This window comes from Maniola jurtina, chromosome 17 (assembly GCF_905333055.1).
Source record: "Maniola jurtina chromosome 17, ilManJurt1.1, whole genome shotgun sequence".
NCBI lineage: Eukaryota > Metazoa > Arthropoda > Insecta > Lepidoptera > Nymphalidae > Maniola > Maniola jurtina.
Window position 1 is genome coordinate 10,013,073 of NC_060045.1, and position 18,429 is coordinate 10,031,501.

An 18,429-nucleotide genomic window follows, 5' to 3' on the forward strand; every position below is an offset into this window, starting at 1 on the left:
ATTATTTTTATTTATTTAAACAAATTTAATAGTAGGTACTTATACTCAGTCTGACATACGTCCAAATCTTTCCATAGCAAATGTACAACCAGAAAGTCTGTTCAACCAATTCCTAATATTTTAAGATGAATCAATGTTATCAAGCTTAATATCCACTATGTTGAAACTGTTAGCCCTTTGTTTTGTTAACATGAAAACTGATCTGACATCCAACTTGTGGAACCATCTACTGGCGAGGCGTACTACAGGTTAAAAAACATAGAGAATACCCCGCTTTTCTTTGTAGACTAATAAAACTTAAACCTTAATTTTAAGGATTAAAAAGAAATAAATCATTTTTCTCATAAAGTAAAACGATTATTTCAATATATTATGATAGCTTGGGACCCTAATGGTGACCACCCAAATGACTAATATTTACAAGCGCTATATCACAGCTCACAACTTGCTAAATCTGTGCTAAACTGTTCAATATAATATACATAATGGAAAACATTTTATCAAAGCTTTATCTTAAAACTATATTCTGGGCCTTTCTTTTTAATAGAAATTCATAAAACTATCTTATTTGGCAAAATTCCAATCTCAATAACAAAAATCAAGCAATACTTTTCTACAGAGCAAGTTGAAAAAATTGAATCAATATTTTATTCAGTATGGATGTATATTCAATATTCATGCAATATTATTGAAATTAGCATGGTAGTAATGGTAAGTATATAATAATATAAGTGCAAATATTACTTTGAAGACTGCTTATCTTTTAATATTGAAATGTTTTTTTTTTTAATATCAAAAATTCCTAAAATCTTTGATAAGAATTTTAGTACATATAAATAATATTCAAAAAGTTATTTTTTCATAATTATTGAGTTGCATTGTACACGTTTTTCAACTATTTTTCTTTGTTTGCCTACCATTTATTAGGCATATCTTTTATAAAACAGACTAGAAATCTATGACTAAAGCGAAACTATTATTCAGCAATATCAAATAGGTGGAATATTTTGAAAACCTTTTCAAAAATGCTTAAATTGACAAAATTATCATTTTCATATTTCAATTATTTAATATTTAAGTTCAGAATAAAGAAATATTATATGTGATATTAGATACTTATTTATGCATGACAGTCAAGTAACATAAAACCATCTGCATATTTAAGACCTTTATATTAAAACAAAAACACCAAATTAAATAAAAATGATTGTGAACATGATATTAGAATGTATTTACAATCTTTTGTAACTCTTATAAATTCTAGTACACTGCAACACAACAACAAATATTCTTTACAACAGCAAAAGTAAACAATTGATATAATTTTGTTACATTACATACATTTATTTATAAAATTTAGTACACAAAAGTTAAATCATTAACTTGAATTCAAACTTCTCTCATGGCCAGAAACAAATCTAGTGGAATTCCGCACGGTTTTGCGACAATTCCGCGACATTTGTCCCTAGCCTAAGGACAACGCTGGCAAGTGACATTTTTCATAACTCAATAACATAATATAATCCCAGAGTTTTATCCAACATAGGTACTACAATATATTACTACACTTTTTGCTCAAAACGATGCTGATAGAAATAGCTTTAAATTACCATTATTTTACAAAGAATTTATGCCATTTTGAATTCTGTTTATCATATTTTATACCTTTACTATGGCACAAAATATCTTAACATATTATTGGACATAAATAGAATGAATTCTGAAACAATCAAAATACATTTCTATCAATCAATTATAACATTGAATCATATAAAAGCTGCATATATATTTCATATTTATCATTGCTTAGTCGTGAAACTGGAAGCATTCCAAATCCCATATTTTTATGAGGCACAGTTTTATCAATAAATAATTTGACCTGCGGCTGTATTGCGAGACATGTTCTTTGAAACCATTGCAATAGTAATAATTGACTGAATTTATGGTAATTTTGATTCACAGAGCTTTTGAGCTATGGAGCTTATGCAACAAACCTAGCTACAGAGTTAAAGGTCAAGTTCATCCATTTCACTACTTTAAAGTGTATTTTACTAGAAAGCTAGTGTTCGCTACAGCTTGGCTGGATGGTTTACAATAGAAATGCCAGTCAACAGAAAGTATTGAAATCATTACGTTGTATCAAAGTTTGGCAACAGGGGGGTTAACACAGAAGTTGTGATTATCACATTGTGACAATCGCAATTACTGGCTGATTTAGAAGGCAAACACTATAAGTGTCAGCCAATCAAAGGCGATTGCGATCGTATTATAGCTGTGTGTATTAGTGCGAGATGTACTGATCACCTTAGCTTGTGATTGCAACGTCACAACAATTGTTATCGGCTGCATTTATGGTCATGCTAGACTGTATCTTAGCCAACATTGTTCAGCAACTAGCCAACATTCCATCCTCTTCTAATAAGTTGTATCTAAGCGAGACAAGCTCATTCTACGGGTTTCCTCAGATAACAAGCTGGTATGGAATTAAGTGTTTTCGTAAAAGGAGCTGTTGAAATGTGTGGTGAGGAGGTACACCACTGCTTCGTATGTGCTCATCATGATGGCTGTGTTCGGTATTTGACGAACTAGCTGCGTCCCGAGGCCCCTGGGGAAGAAACATTTTCTGTAATTATTATTGTTTCATAACAAGTTAACCTTTGACTGTGTGGTAATGCAAAGGTCTATTAGTCAAAAGAATATAAAAGACTGAAACAGACATACTTGAAATAAGTATGACAGTTCTATTCAGCTGTTAAAATTAATCATTTTCTATACATTACACCAGAACACTAAACAACTTGATGGGCAAGTATTTGCCAGTAAAGTACTCACTACCTTACCACTAGTAATAGGACAGATATGGTTATGGTGCTTATCACTTTTCTTTTAATATGGTAAAAAAAAGATAAAGCAGAGATATTCTATGATAAAATTATGCTTTATATACCTAAAATTTGGACAGTATTGAAAGGAAAGGTGTTCATAATTCAAAAGTTTATGTTAGTAGTTTAAGTAAAGTTTGGATTACTTCATAAGTATTAAGTTTATTATTGGTTCAAATTTTTAAAATGAAGCAAAAGCACAAAAATAACCTTAGCAGACATTATTCTCTTTATAGAAAAAGTTAACTTCAAAAAGTTACTAAGTTACATTGATTGGGTACATTGCATGTGTACAAAATAAGCACCAAAAGATAAAAGAAAGCTGATTTTCTATATTTAGTAAAGGCTTTATAAATTCAAATTTCACATTAACATAATCAATAAATCAATATACAACCGAAACGAAATAACAGTTCGACCTTGCGTTCGCTTATAGACTGGAGTCAAATCACAACGTCGCAATTTATCGCGAACATGATAACTGTAGGTTTGACGTAGATTAATTTATTCATTCAACTGAGGGGTAATCTGTTTTGATTTGGTCAGATGATTTAATAAATGCTATCCTCCTATTGTCTAGTCTAATTGGTTTATAGACACGGCACAGTGATGAGCGCTGCGGCTTTGTGAGTGGACGTGTCCTGGATTTGATTTCCAGGTTGTTTGGGAACTTATAATTTCTACATTTAGTCTGGACTGGATCATAATTTAACACGTGGGGGTTAAGATACTGTCAATCTGTCAACTGAAACTTAAGTCTGAGAAAAGTCAAAGTACGTTCTATAGATTTCATCCTTAAGATGGAGACCGCCGCGTGAAAGTGAGCGTAAGCGTAGTGTTGGGCGCTTCTTAGATCAATGATAACTATATAGAAGTGGCTAGATGAGGAAGCTAAAGACCGGGTGAGGTGGCGCTCATTAATGAAGATCCATGTCCAACAGTGGACGTCCACAGGCTGACGACGACGACGATAATGATATTTTCTACACATCATCATCATCATCATCATCATCAGCCTGTGGACGTCCACTGCTGGACATAGGCCTTCCCTAAAGAGCGCCACCACACCCGGTCCTCAGCCTTCCTCATCCAGCCACTTCCCGCCAGCCGCTTAATATCATCGGTCCATCGTGCTGGAGGGCGTCCCACACTACGTTTGCTTAAACGCGGTCTCCACTCAAGGACTTTCCGGCTCCAACGGCCATCGCCTCTACGACAAGCATGGCCTGCCCACTGCCACTTCAGCTTGCTAATAGTTTGGGCTATGTCAGTGACCTTGGTTCTCCTGCGGATCTCCTCATTTCGGATCTTATCCCTCAAGGAAACTCCTAACATAGCCCTCTCCATAGCTCGCTGAGCAACTTTGAATTTGTGGACAAGGCCGTTTGTCAGTGTCCACGTTTCAGCACCATAGGTGAGGACGGGAAGGACACACTGGTTAAAGACTTTTGTTTTCAATTTTCTACACAGCCAAATGTATATTTACCTATAAACTCCACGGTAGCCCTCCTCCATCCACACAGTGTGCAGAGTCTGCCAGAATTTGCGATACTTGTCTCCTTCCTCACGCAAGCGCGTCCTCGCCACTTCTGCAAAGAACAATCATTTTGAAAAAAAAAAACGTGATTTTTTTTTCTTGATTTTGTTGTTTTCGTTATCCGCGGAAACGGCACTATTTTAAGTTCCACCCACCAACGAGCTATCGCTTCGATGAAGCGGGCTCTTAAGACCACTGCTCCAAAAAGGTCGTCCAAAATAATAAAAGTTATGTACATAAACAGAGTTAGTATCAAGAGTACTGTTGTAGCCATTCACTCGATTGCGAAAACACTCAAGGGGCAATTACACAATTAGCTCTGGAAGTACTTATTGGATCAATTGATCCGCACACAAACAACAAACTAAGTGCTTGTTGTTTACAGACTTCATCAAGTGGCATTTTAGGTTTTATTCGTTTAATTTAAAGTTTACTGAATTTGAATTATCCCTAATATGGTTAGGAATCCTTAAAATATTCTCGAATATTCCATTCCAATCGATAAATAGCATTCACTGCATACTAGATGGCGCTGTGCATAGTCTGATCATGCTAACGAAATTTTACTTTCGAGAATTTAATCTGGCTTTTTGAGTTTTCAATTCATTTTCTTGAAATCACCACTGTTTATTAAATAAAAAACCTCTGGAATCTCTTATCCAGAATCTGAATACGTGGAGATAGTCTTCGAAGCCCCAGCAGCCATAAATTCGAGCAAATCTCTCGGTGTGCGCTGATCACCCAGCGACGCCATCCAGACTTCTGGCAGTCATTAGTCGAGCCTTACGCCTTAGTATATGAACAATGCTGTCACAAGTTTCTTCATTATTTATTTCATATTGCATACTAGATGGCGCTGCGCGGAGCTAGATCACGCTAACAATATATTCACGCTCGAGAATTTAACCTGGTCTTTGCGGCTTCATGGAGGAGGAATTTATCGCTGAATTTTTTCAATGAGATCTTACCAGGTACCAGATATTGGTCTAGAATTAAAAATGAGCACTGAAAAATATAATGTAGAAAAAATTTACCATGTGGATACGCGATGCAAGAGGCGACGGTCTTGGAAAAGGCCCCCGCGGCCATAAACTCGAGGAAGTCCCTCGGTGAACGCTGATCGCTCGGCACGCCATCTAGACTTCTGGCCGCCATTAGTCGAGCCTTGACGCCTTCGTACAGGACGAAATGGACGACGGTTTCGCTGATTCCCATGTACGATGCTGTTATGCCTTTGTAAAAGCCTCGGATACCCTGTAACAACATTTTAAAATATTACCTAATAACATTTAATGTTTTTCTACACGATAGAGTTTGCGGTTGATAGGAGCTGGAATGGCAACCTCGCACCGGAATGCGCCGCATTGGCAGATGCCCCACAAGCTGGACAGACAACAGTAAACGAGTCGCGGGGAGCCGCTGGATCCAGGCGGCGCAAGACTGCGGCACGTGGAAGAGACCTATGTCATAGTTCACAACGGTTAAGAAACTTGCAATAAAACATCGAGGCTTCCTAGGCACCTAGTCTACACTGACAGTCGCCAAATGTTCCTACATTTGACCCTGAGTAGCCTATGAAGGGCCTATTTTTCTTTGATTTCACGTCACCCACAGCCTCATATTTGACTAGTCTAATAATATTTGAGATGTCAATTCAGGATCTAACCCAAAGTTTCAACATACTTAGTTCACTGTGCCCTATGTCCAGCAGTAGATGTCTATCGGTAGTCGACGACGACTAGACTAAATCAATAATCGTGTTTATTTACCGTTTTGGCGTATATCCTCTTGATGCACTGCCACGCGGTGACGTTGGCGCCGTCGAGTTGCAGTCGCGTCTTCACGAACCAAATGGGGTTAGTCATCGTGCACGAAACGAACCCTGAAATAGAACAAGATGTATTCGGAGTGTTCTAAGGAACATTTTTTTTAAAGAATATTAGCCATGCTAATCATGATTACTAATATTCCCCTTTCCCCTCCAATTAAGCTTTACCTTAGCATCATCTCCTGCTTGGTGTGATTGCAGTCAAGCGCAAGCCCATTTTGTTATAAAAAAAGAAAAAAAAAGTGGAACACAATTTAATATTACCATATAAACGGTACAGTAAACAGGCGGTATGGTTTACAGTGGAATGCGAAAACGTGCACAAAATAGTGCTAATTAGCATAGTCTAAACTTCTAAAGAGATACTTTATCAGTCTAGACGAGACTACGCTATCGTATACTCTATCCCTGGAAATAAGTAAGCATTTACTCTCTCATTTAGTAAGCTCTCTTTGTAATTACGTAATCTCATACGATATAGACTTTCTCAGTAAGCTCCAAACATTTTGAACAAACGAAACTATGTTTTCTGATTGAATTTCGAATGTTTTTTTTTTTGAAACCATGTTTGTTCAACATTTGCTCAATACAATCCTCGCAAGATGCTCCCTGCTCATATACGATTATAGAATGCGATTTCCGCTATAAAAGTTTCTAAAGACGTCACATTTGCACCGACGCGACGCGAAGGTTAAAAAAAGTTGGCAAACATAAAAGTATGCCATTTTCGTAAAAGTTGATATCAAGATGTTGTTTTTTTAGAATATAGGTAGATACAATTTATTATTATCCGCAGATACAATAAACACAGATAGGGATATCTACTCATGTGCAGTAAACAAGCGGTTTTTTTTATTATTTACAGTGGAGTGCACATTTTGCCAAGTAGATTAACGTCAATACGCGTGGGGGCTTGTGGAAATTAATCCACCCACATTACAAATGCGAAAGTGTGCTTGTTTGTTGGTTCGTCCATCAATACCGCCGCAACGGAACAATTTATCACTGACTAGCCGATACCCGCGACTTCGCCCGCGTGGATTTAGGTTTATTGAAATCCCGTGGGAACTCTTTGATTTTCCGGGATAAAAAGTAGCCTATGTGCTAATCCAGGATATTATCTATCTCCATTCCAAATTTCAGCCAAATCCGCCCAGTAGTTTTTGCGTGAAGGAGTAACAAACATACACACACACACACACACACACACACACACACACACATACAAACTTTCGCCTTTATAATATTAGTGTGATGATTTTTTGCATGCGTATACTCAAAGACCTTGAGAGTGACAGAGGCTCCTTTTTACCCGAAAATCACTCGAATCTACGGGACGAAGTCGCGGGCATCAACTAGTTATGTTAACATATTTTGTTCCTGGATTGGAGTTATATGACCCGGTGACCATGCGAGTTAGATGGCCTAATCAAATCAAGAAACAGTATAATAGCCTATTCAAAACATAGCGTAGCCATTTAAGGGGCACATTCACATTGACACAATGTCGAAGCAAATTTATGAGTCAATCTAAAATTTCATTAACCAATTAATTCATGACGTAATGCACACATTTCGAACAAGAAAAATTCTATTGAATGCACATATTTTTTCATCGTTTTTTTTTTCTCTGTAGAAATTCGTGTCTTACGTTGTGGAAATAGAAATCAATATGCTATGTAAAATTTTAGACTGTACCTATGCTGCTTAGATTCATTCAACGTATCAAAGGCTTTGCGACGGTCATCAATTTTCAAGCAGCCATTATCAACTCGAGTCAACATAATAGTAAGAGATAACGTTTACAGATCTTTTTAATAAATAGCTAATTCTGTGAGATTGACCCAATATTGAAATTGGCACGCGATCTCTAGTTTCTATATTTAACCGCCTCCCACTTTAAAGTAATCTGTAAACAACCGTATCCGATGTTGAAATCTGCATCTACAGATTTAGCTATCAGATACGAATTTGTCTGTGTGTTAACAAATGAGCCAAAAGGTTTTTAATTTATGGAATATTTAGAAATATCCCGTGTTATCGCTGTGAACTAAGATCATGGAAACCACGCTTTGGACGCGCTGTGGGAAAGCTTGGAAAAGGTCTACACTTTCTCGGGGATTAGCTCCCACTACACTCCACTACAAAATCATACCATATAATATTAGATTTTTTCCACTTTCACAAAACAGATGACACAAATGTGGCGAAGTCGCAGACAAGCGGTAGAATTTAAAAATAATAAAATAAAAAATGTTAAAAACTAAACAGTTGAATTTAATTCCAATGTATTATTAAATCGGCTTTAAATCGGATGTTGAGTCATTAATCGAAACAACGAATTATATAAACCGGAATAAACATAATATTGGGTCGAGTTCAAGAACACTATTATAACATCACTGATTTAAAAATAATTTCAAGCGTTTTTTGAAGATATCCATGTGTGTTGACATTTGAAATGTAGCGTTCTTATATAAGTAAAATTATAAAGGTCACTTGACTACAAGTAGATTATGATATTATCTCAAACACACAACATAAAATAAACATCGATAAAATTGGAGGTTATTTTACCGGCTGTGCCGGTTTTTTTTTTTGGTAAATTAAAGAATAAATTACCGGATGTGACGGTTTTTTTGGTAAATCAAAGAATAAATAAAATAAAACGGTGCTAAAGATTGGTCGCTTTATTTTGCATTTTTAATTCTTAGATGGTCTTAATCATAGATTAAGTGAAAGCTTTTCCTGTTTTGTTCCCTGGTGTTAGGTGTACAAAATATCAATACTCGGTCATTCGGTCATCTCTTTAGGACAGCTCTTCAGGAACCATAGAAATCTACGCTATCATCTAACATGCAATAATATCAAAGATGTTTAATTAATCGTTTATCAAAGTCATTTGTTCGAAGTGGGTAACACTTGTACACTTTTTGTATCCTCCTGAAAACCTCGTGAATTACTTTAAGGGGGAGAGATTAATCTGCGGCTAATTATTATTATCAATAGCTAATAGCTATTCAATCTATTCATCCTATCCGAATTTCCAGAGGTGAATATAAAATCATGCGAGATTACTTTCCGTTGAATCCCTAACGATCCCCTATGACTACTTTTGGCACAAGGCGAAATATTTCAAGATTTCCTGAAAAGACACTTTTGCCTCCCTCATGCAATTCCCGTTGTGTACAATTTTTTCTTAAGGCGTTCATTTCACTTACCTCTCCTATCAATATCGCTCATGCAAAGGTTTTGATGTTTCTGTATGGTGAAATGATCAAGTACTCATCCAAGTTTCAAATCTCCAAAAACAGCAGAAGAGCAATAGCGGAAACCACAAACAAAAGAGTGTCCATACCTGCAGCACTGGCAGCAGAGAGGTGCACTATGGGTGTGTCCGGCGGTATGTGTTGGTTGAGGATTGCCTTCGCCTGCGAATATGTGCAGAAGTAGATCGCTCTGGAAGGAGCAACACCCACTATGTTCGGTCCCAAGCCTTTGAAGAGAGCACGGGCACCTTCATTTTGGACGATGTGTCTGGAAACAATATGGAGTTTTAAATTTTTATATACTCGTACCTAATACTTACTACTATTATTATAAATGCAAAAGCTTGTCTGTTTGTCTATAATTTCTCAGCATTTGGTACAGAGATACTTTGCATCTTGAAGCACTTAGGTTATTTTTTATCTCGAAAAATCAAAGAGTTCCCACGGCAGAATTCTGTTATTTTCACAGATTTCGTCTACCTGAGCAACTTACAAATGGAAATCCCAAATTATGTTCATATTTTTATTAACTACTGCAATAATAGCTGAATAAAAAAAAAACCATTAAAGAATGGGTGATTATTGAGTCCGGAATTACTACTTCAGCATGGTATTCGTTTGCCTGTAGAGTTAGTATAGTTCTTATTTGGTATTTCGAATTACATTTCGTCTGATATTGGAGTTTACTTTACTCGTTTACGATCACCAAACAAGTATCAATATTTGCACGTTCGCAGCTAAAACCTTGTGAAAATACCTGTTATTCTGATACGTATAACTACATCTGAGACCTCACCTTTGGTTTGAACTTGTTATCTGAAGATATTGTATCCATTTGCGTAATACTGCGGTTTATTTACAACCTGCTATCAATTACAAAATAGGTATGTTATACGTTATTTACATAATCTACTCTGCGTGCGATGGTTATTATTTTGTTATTTGCGCACATATCATTAAGAATAAATAAATTTATCTGGGCTAACCCAAGGCTCTCACATATATATAAACCTAAATAATAATATTTTAGCTGAATCGGTTGACCATTGGTTGTCCGCATTTCAAACCTAAGATGTAACTATTCTTTTCATGTTCCCTTCCGAAAAGAAAAACCCAACTTTGGGTTACAGATTCTAACTACTAGTTCGAGCGAAATTGTATGTTATGATTTTTTTTATTCCACTACAAGTTAGCTTTCGTCTGCAATTTCACCTGGTGGTAAGTGATGGTGCAGCCTAAGGTAATGTCAGGCTAACTTGAAATGAGTGTAGCAGTTTTTTACTAAGCTACAGATTTTATCAATTTTACCTACTAACGAATTGCCCCCAACTGCATATTTATCAGTCACATGTGACCAGATTAAAATTACTTTATTTTAGAATGCCACGATACGAATATGTAGAGAATTGATTAGATAAGTTGTAAATATTAAGGTATTTGTAAAATTGATAACACTTTTATCTAAGTAAGCAGACAGTGGCATAACAAATTGTTGTGAATATATTATTTGATCTGCTTGCTTTGAAAGATATTCCGATTTTTATAAGAACATAACACATAGGAATATTATGCTGGAATCACATATCGCAAAGTGATCACTACACTAAAAACAATTCATGGTCTAAAATTAAGGGATATTATAAACGCAGAGTTATTAATTACTACTACAATTATTTTTCTTTTTAACAAAAACGGAATAAGATATTAATTAAACTATTGTTTGCATTTTGGCTATACATATATGCTTTATTTTCTTTTCGGCGATGTTACTCCATAGGTTTCATCAATTGCAGTATTCTTTATTATTTAAAAGGATCTCCATCGGAATATTCTCATTCAAAGATGAAAATCAGTGTTGAGGGAAGTGTAGAGTGCAACGGGCTGAGATAAATCACTCGGAAAATGGCGTTTAGGTAACGAGTAAATTAGTCTTCATAATTTATCTGCCTACACAATATATATAAAATAAAGTCGTATCCCGCCGTCAGTATCTCTGTACGCTTAGATCTTTTAAAATACGCAACTGATTTTAATGCGGTTTTCATAAATAGATAGAGTGATTCAAGACAAGGGGTTATAAGTACGTATAGTTTTATATTAACTTGTTGAATTATGACGATAAAATAATTATCGTCATTGTTCAAGATGTCGGAAGAAATCAAGCCGACTGAGAGATTTCAACGAAAAAGCTGTGTTATTCTTTTAAAATATAGCAAAATAATCACACTGACACCACATTAATATCTACATTGCTCCATGCGAATCCAGGGCGGGTCGCTAGTTAATAATAATTCATAGTCGAGAATCCTATGTCACTAATATTGAAATATTTGGCGTAAATATACACCGAGTGCAAATTCCTCACGCACGTCTCTCGTGACTGGGCGTAACACCTTATCTATTAGCGAAGTTATGATAACCATTTGGCTTCTACTGGTTTCAACTAATTTGTCTACATTGTGTTTGAGTTTACAAGCAAATTATTACGAGATAGAAATTTTAAGACTCCTGAGACTGAATGGTAACTCTTGTCCAAAAACTCACTCACTTGAGTTAACGTTAAATGTCAGTAATTATAGAAAGCGCCGAAAACTATGAACTCTAGCAGTTTATACGAGTATCAAAACTAAGTAAGGAAGTTTTTATACTACTTCCAAGACTTAACTTCTAAAATTTTGTTCGCGACATGGCGACCGGGGTGTGAGGCAGGGGGACGCCCCGCACACCCTCACGTCACCCGCGGCTGTGCGGGGTGTCCCCATCCAGATTGCCATTCCAACCTGTCGCGAACTATAGTTAGTAGTTACTGGATAGATAATTGGATAAGCTGACAACATAATCTAAAAACAAATCTAGGGCGACCTACTTTGCGTGAAACAATGGTTCAGTATGTGACACTATTAGGTATCGGAGCTGAAGAAAAATAAGCTTAATTTTTCTTTCAAAATTCACGAGCGTTCACTAATTACACTGTCGGAAATACAATAAATACAGATTTAACATTGGGTAGGAGGTATGTACAATATAGGTAACAGAGAAAGAAAAGTAACCATCATTTCCAAATAATACAAGGTAAAAGATAAAGTTACTGGGATATCTGATTTGATTTCTTGAAATTGGGTGGGACAATATGAAATATACAGCAAGCTATAAATAAACTCAATGAAAACTTGCCATAATGAGAAAGGTCGATCAAGCAAAATAAGAGAATTTAAAAAACTTGGATATCTTGTTGATCCGATAATAATTGCTTCCAAACATGCAATGATGGCCGCTTGCCAATGAGCGAATTTATAAAATAATGTTCCACGTTAGCGCGCAAAATAGTTTAACATGAAACGCTCTGTTGAGAAGGATGATTGAGTGACAGAGATAAATATAACTTCCCGCAATTCAAACAAAAGATAAATAAAGTATAACTAGCTGATGCCCGCGACTTCGTCCGCGTGGACGAACACGACTACACAAATTTAAAATCTCTGTTTTACCCCCTTACTGGTTGAATTTTCAAAATTCCTTTGTTAGCGGATATCTACGTCATAATAAATAAATAAATATACTTTTATTCGGGACTATAAAGCTAGGCGCAAACACAGTACATAGATTGAAAAGATAAAACATAAATATTAATAAATTAAACTTAAAGAACTAAATATTTACCTAAAACATAACTTACTGAGCTTAATAGCTATCTGTAAGCCCAGCTCAATCCGTCCAGTAGTTTGAGCTGTGCGTTGATAGATCAGTCAGTCAGTCAGCTTTTCCTTTTATATATTTAGAAATAAATGGAATAGAAAGACAAGCTGATACTTGAATCAAACATTATATTATTTCATAGTACATGTGCAAAACTATACAAATTAAAAAATTTGAATATCGGATGGAAAATCAGGAAATAACTGATATGGTCAAAGGAAATAATAAAAATACCGATTATTATTTATGATATGAATATTTATCTATTCATTTGATTTATCACAGATAAATTTTATTTAAATAAATATGGTATAAATTTTAATAAAATTGATGAAACAAATTAGAATGAATGTTGAGGTATTTAAAAATGAGTCGATTAAACATTCAATAACAAAAAGTCTAAATGAAAATTCTTTTAGTACCTGCTGAATATTTTAAATGCACTGTATCCATATGAAAATAACGAATAAAATACTAGACAGATCTAAAAATGTTTGTTTGGCTCTCACTGCAATTAAAACAGGTGATCCGAAAATGTCACCGACATATACAAGTATCTACCTATTTCCTTCACACCTACTAGAATTATTAGATTAGTAGTAATGTGAAGTGTGATATTCTTGTAATTTGGCATGCTCGAATGTTTGCATATGTACGCCTCTTTATAGCAGAGAAAACTCAAATACCATTCCATACATTTCTGATACAGAAACGGGTTGGCTATATTTAGCACTGCAGCTCATAAACGTGCTAATGGAAAAGTACTTTATAATATAGAAAGAGATTGTAATTAATATGACGTCGATTTTGATATGGAAAATAATTTTAGTAATGGTATGTTATGATGAGTAGGTATATTTATGTTTGTAGTCAGCAGTGGACGTCTATAAGTTGACGACGAAAGTTCGATGAAAGTAAAGAGCTTCATGAGGCAGCGGGTTTTAATTTTGGCCAAATATTCTAGAAAATTACTGTCCTGACTCCTGATGAGACGCTCCTGATGCTTCACGCTTATTGTAAACTAGCTGTGCCCGCGACTTCGTTCGCGTGGAATAGCTCTCAGCGCGCTTTATATAGCCACGGACGCTCAGGCGCGAGGCGTGTAGTACGTACTCTGTACGTTAAAAATGTTCGCCGTGATTCTTTAAATTGACATAACTTTTTTATTTATGAACCGATTGACATGAAATAAACACTAAATGTTAAGTGAAGCTTATTAAAATATATTAGTGAAAACCGTATCTAAATCGAATAAGCCGTTTCTGATATTAGCGTGCACGAACACACAGACAAACAGACAAAAAAAATTAATTACAATTTCGGGTTCGGCATCGATATAATAACAACCCCTGCTACTTTTTTTTTATATATTTTCATTGTACAGACACCACTTTTCTACAATTTTATTATATGTATAGATGCAAGTTTAGATATTAAAACTGAAAACAGAACATAATAGGTACAAAAAGTTGTAAGGAAGTCAGTGTAAGTAACTGAATTGCCATTAAGGCGACCTAAGATATTAAGGTTGAAATCTAGAGAGCGCACTTTGATTTTGCTCAGACTTAAAACACTGTTAAAACGAGACAGCGTTATACCGCTGGCATAAATCTGTCTCGTTTTAACTGAAACTTAAGTCTAAGCAAAGTTAAAGTGCGCTCTATAGATTTCAACCTTAGACATCCTATATTATGTCTAATCCTATAGTATCCTATAATCCTATAGGTATGCTTTGAAGTGGAGAACATGTAGGTACTAATATGAGAACATGTTATATAGTAAAATGCAAGATACAAAGAGAGTAGAAACTAAAGAGTATCTGTGGAACTAGTTACAAAGTGTCAAGATTACGATTATATCAACAAATAGATCAATAGCACTTAACACCGTTGATAAGGATCACCTTGGTGACATTGTTACGTGATCCATTTCAAAATTGAGATTATTGTTGTCAGTAGATATATTGCTTTTAATTGGTCATTTAAGCAAAAAGCAACTAAAGTTTTATTAGAAAAGTAAAGAGTGGAGCCAAGAGTTCCAACCACTTAACCCTGTCTGAAAGGGATACATTGTAAACGTACATATATTTATTTAAGCCAGGAGAATTTGAAGAAGAATGTTTTTAAAAGCTATTATTAAAAGTTAAATTTTATGTTGAAAATCTGCCCGATAAAGAGTAGAGAACTAAGAGAATCAACATAAACTGTGACATGGACTTGAATGAAGACAAATACACTTACTAGGTACTTACTTAATGGCTTCTCTATCGTGAACTTTATAATGAGAAACTAATACCTACTTGATTTAAAGATACATTAGTTAAGTAGATAAAAACAGATGATAACGTGAACAATGAACATGCCTTTGGCATTTAACAGTTAAGTAAGTAACAAAATTGAGAAAAATATAATGTCCTTACTAACCTTAATATAAAGACCAAGATTTTATAAAAAAGGACCTGTCGGGAAGTCTGTAGAACAATGCTGCCAGTCGGCGAAATATTCTATTGAATAAAATCCCACGGGGTCTAACTCCAGCGTCCCGCTTTGTACAGCTACTCCGTGGGATTTTATTAAAAGCGGAAAATTCCAGGGAATAGAAAAAAAAAATCAATGTTTTTAACATGATTGGTTTTTTTCTATAAAAATGTTCTCTATATTTTTTCTCAACCGTTTAATCTACTCTTATCAACTGCCTACTGATCAATGTTTTTCTTAAGCTTGGCAACATTAATATTGGGTTGGAAGAGTTGGTCGAGATGTATAGCAAGTAAGTTTCTCATTTAAGATATTATACGATCAATCTACCACTCTGACCTGTTTGAAACTGAGCGAGTGCTGAAGTGCTGATAATGAGTGGTTCTCACCTGAGGCAATGTATGAGACTCATCCTCGCCGCGGTTCTGGCGTGTCCGGCGCGCGCGCACTGCTGCACCTGGTAATTGTAGGACATCAGCATTCGATCTGCCTGCTTGGTGTAGGCGAACATTGCGCCCATCGTACGTCTGTAGCCCCATTTCCCTTCCTGCATTACACGGCCAATTAATATATGGGTGCTAATTCGGTTGCACGCAAAACTCACAACCAAATTGACAGGAAGCATACAACATCCACAATAGGGTGGCATCATTATGTAATCGATATAGGAGATCGATTAAAATTCAAGATTTTTGCCATTCATCGCAGCCTTTAATCACGAAAGATTTAAGTTAAAATGTTTTCATAGGAATGTTCTGTCAATTTACTTAGTTTACTTGAAGTTTTGCGTACGACCGAATTAGCACCATTTACCATTCAAACTATGGGGGTTAGTTTAAAAGTATCCATAGTCCAAAAAAAATGTTGATGGGTTAGTCATTTTAATGTATCCAAATACCTATTGCTTTGAAACGACTTGCACTTTATTTTAATGTACAAGGCACTCCTGAAACTTGTATTTTTGGATTGTATTCAAATTACATACCTATATTTTTTTACTTAACAGATAAAATAAAAATTAGCATTGAAAACATATCTCTTATTGGCTTTGCGTGATCTGATTCGTTCTCAGAGCATTCTGGCTTAGTTATCACTATTAAAAACGCTTCTTTTCGATCTCCACAATGCGCAACTTTTAAGCTATTTAAAATGCAAGATTGCAATACACAAAATGTAATAAGAGGCCTGACATACCTAAATGTAATTTGAAAATAAAGCATTCGGGAATTTAGTATTAACCTTTATTATCAATGCCCACAAAGTAATTTCATAATGAAGTATTCGGGAATTTAATATTAGTTTATGTTATCAAAGCGCAACTTTTGAATGAAACGAACGATAACTACAATACATTTATTTAAGAGCAGGAAGATAATAGTGATGTAGTGCCGCAAATACAACAAAGGCCAGGAAATTGAGCATACGAGAGACAACAATGGACATTATTTTATCTTTTAATCACTGTACGTACATTCGTTAGTACATACAATATAGCTGATTGAGACAATTCTCTGCTAAGAACTAGGGTACTAATTGAGAAACAAGTAAATAATAATTAAATATCTTCCTACGATAATATGTTAGAAAACATATACAATTACGTAAATATATAAAGAATATCTTGTCGTTGGCTGATAGGCATTAAAGACTTTAGATATGGAACCAGACCAAACCTTAGAATGTAATATAGGAACATAATATTAACCATATAATATTAGCTTTAATGTGTGCTAGGAGTAACACAAAGTAATGATTGTTGTTGTAGGTTGGGAAAATAATGGAATGTTTGATTGAATTTCATAACGATTTCGATACCTCTTGTATTCAACTAGCTTAGACCCGCGACTTCGTCCGCGTGGACTACACAAAGTACTTTAGTGGTTGAATTTTCAAAAATCTTTTCTTAGCGGACGCCTACATCATAATAGCTGCATGCCAAATTTTACCCCGATTCATCCAGTGGTTTGAGCTGGGCGTTGATAGATCAGTCAGTCAGTCAGTCAGCTTTTCCTTTTATATGTATAAAATCCAAGATTTCATAATGATTTCGAAAATGTTCCATGTTTGGCATCATTCATTCTGAACATAAAAGCAAATGATGCAATCATTGTTAAACTAGTTGGAAAAGATACTGGTACTACGCCACAGACAAATGGCGGGAAACCTAGCAACCTTGAACTTAGTCTAGAATTCAACCTTGAAGTTGTTTACATTTCTTTTATGTAGAGACTCAATGGTTTGAATAATGTAGAGCTAACGTTTCGAAAAATCAATAATATTATGTAAACTGGGATAGCCTTGTGACACGACGCGACGGCGAAAAGACAATGCGAGAAATTATTTATCGAAGATGCGAAGAAATAATTGATCAACGATTATTGCGTTTAGCGAATACCTATTATTGGATTAGATCTGTAGTAATTATATAAAAATATAATCATTTATTTGCAGGAACGTTTGCGTTGGTACAAAAAGATGGAAGAGTCACATTAAGAAATATTGTAATTTGTAAAACGAGAGATAATAAAATGAACTCTGCAGCCTCCAATGCGTTCGTTCGCCTTAATTAAATTCAATGATTAAAAACTCAAGTGTATTGTTATTTCCTCAACGGTATATGTACTATTTACGATTGAGTACATACAATTTTATTATTACGCAATACTAATACTAAGTTAGTACAATTAACTTGAAAATCAAAAAAAAAAAACACCGTTATTTCAGTTTTAAGTTTTTACTT

The 18,429-nt window shown here is 35.1% G+C and overlaps 1 protein-coding gene across 3 annotated transcripts in view; it reads right to left on the reverse strand.

Moving 5' to 3' along the window:
- Positions 1 to 18,429, reverse strand: part of LOC123873795 (mitochondrial carrier protein Rim2) — a 44,935-nt gene continuing 26,506 nt past the window's right edge. For 2 of the 3 annotated variants that reach the window (XM_045918854.1, XM_045918852.1), the window contains 6 exons: positions 16,079 to 16,236; positions 9,606 to 9,784; positions 6,189 to 6,301; positions 5,454 to 5,673; positions 4,369 to 4,471; positions 1 to 2,605 (listed from right to left, as the gene is read on the reverse strand). In XM_045918854.1, the coding sequence (XP_045774810.1) occupies positions 2,485 to 2,605; positions 4,369 to 4,471; positions 5,454 to 5,673; positions 6,189 to 6,301; positions 9,606 to 9,784; positions 16,079 to 16,236 (894 nt within the window). In that variant the 3' untranslated portion in view covers positions 1 to 2,484. The remainder of the gene's footprint in view (positions 2,606 to 4,368; positions 4,472 to 5,453; positions 5,674 to 6,188; positions 6,302 to 9,605; positions 9,785 to 16,078; positions 16,237 to 18,429) is intronic. The other variant, XM_045918855.1, reaches the window with a different exon arrangement.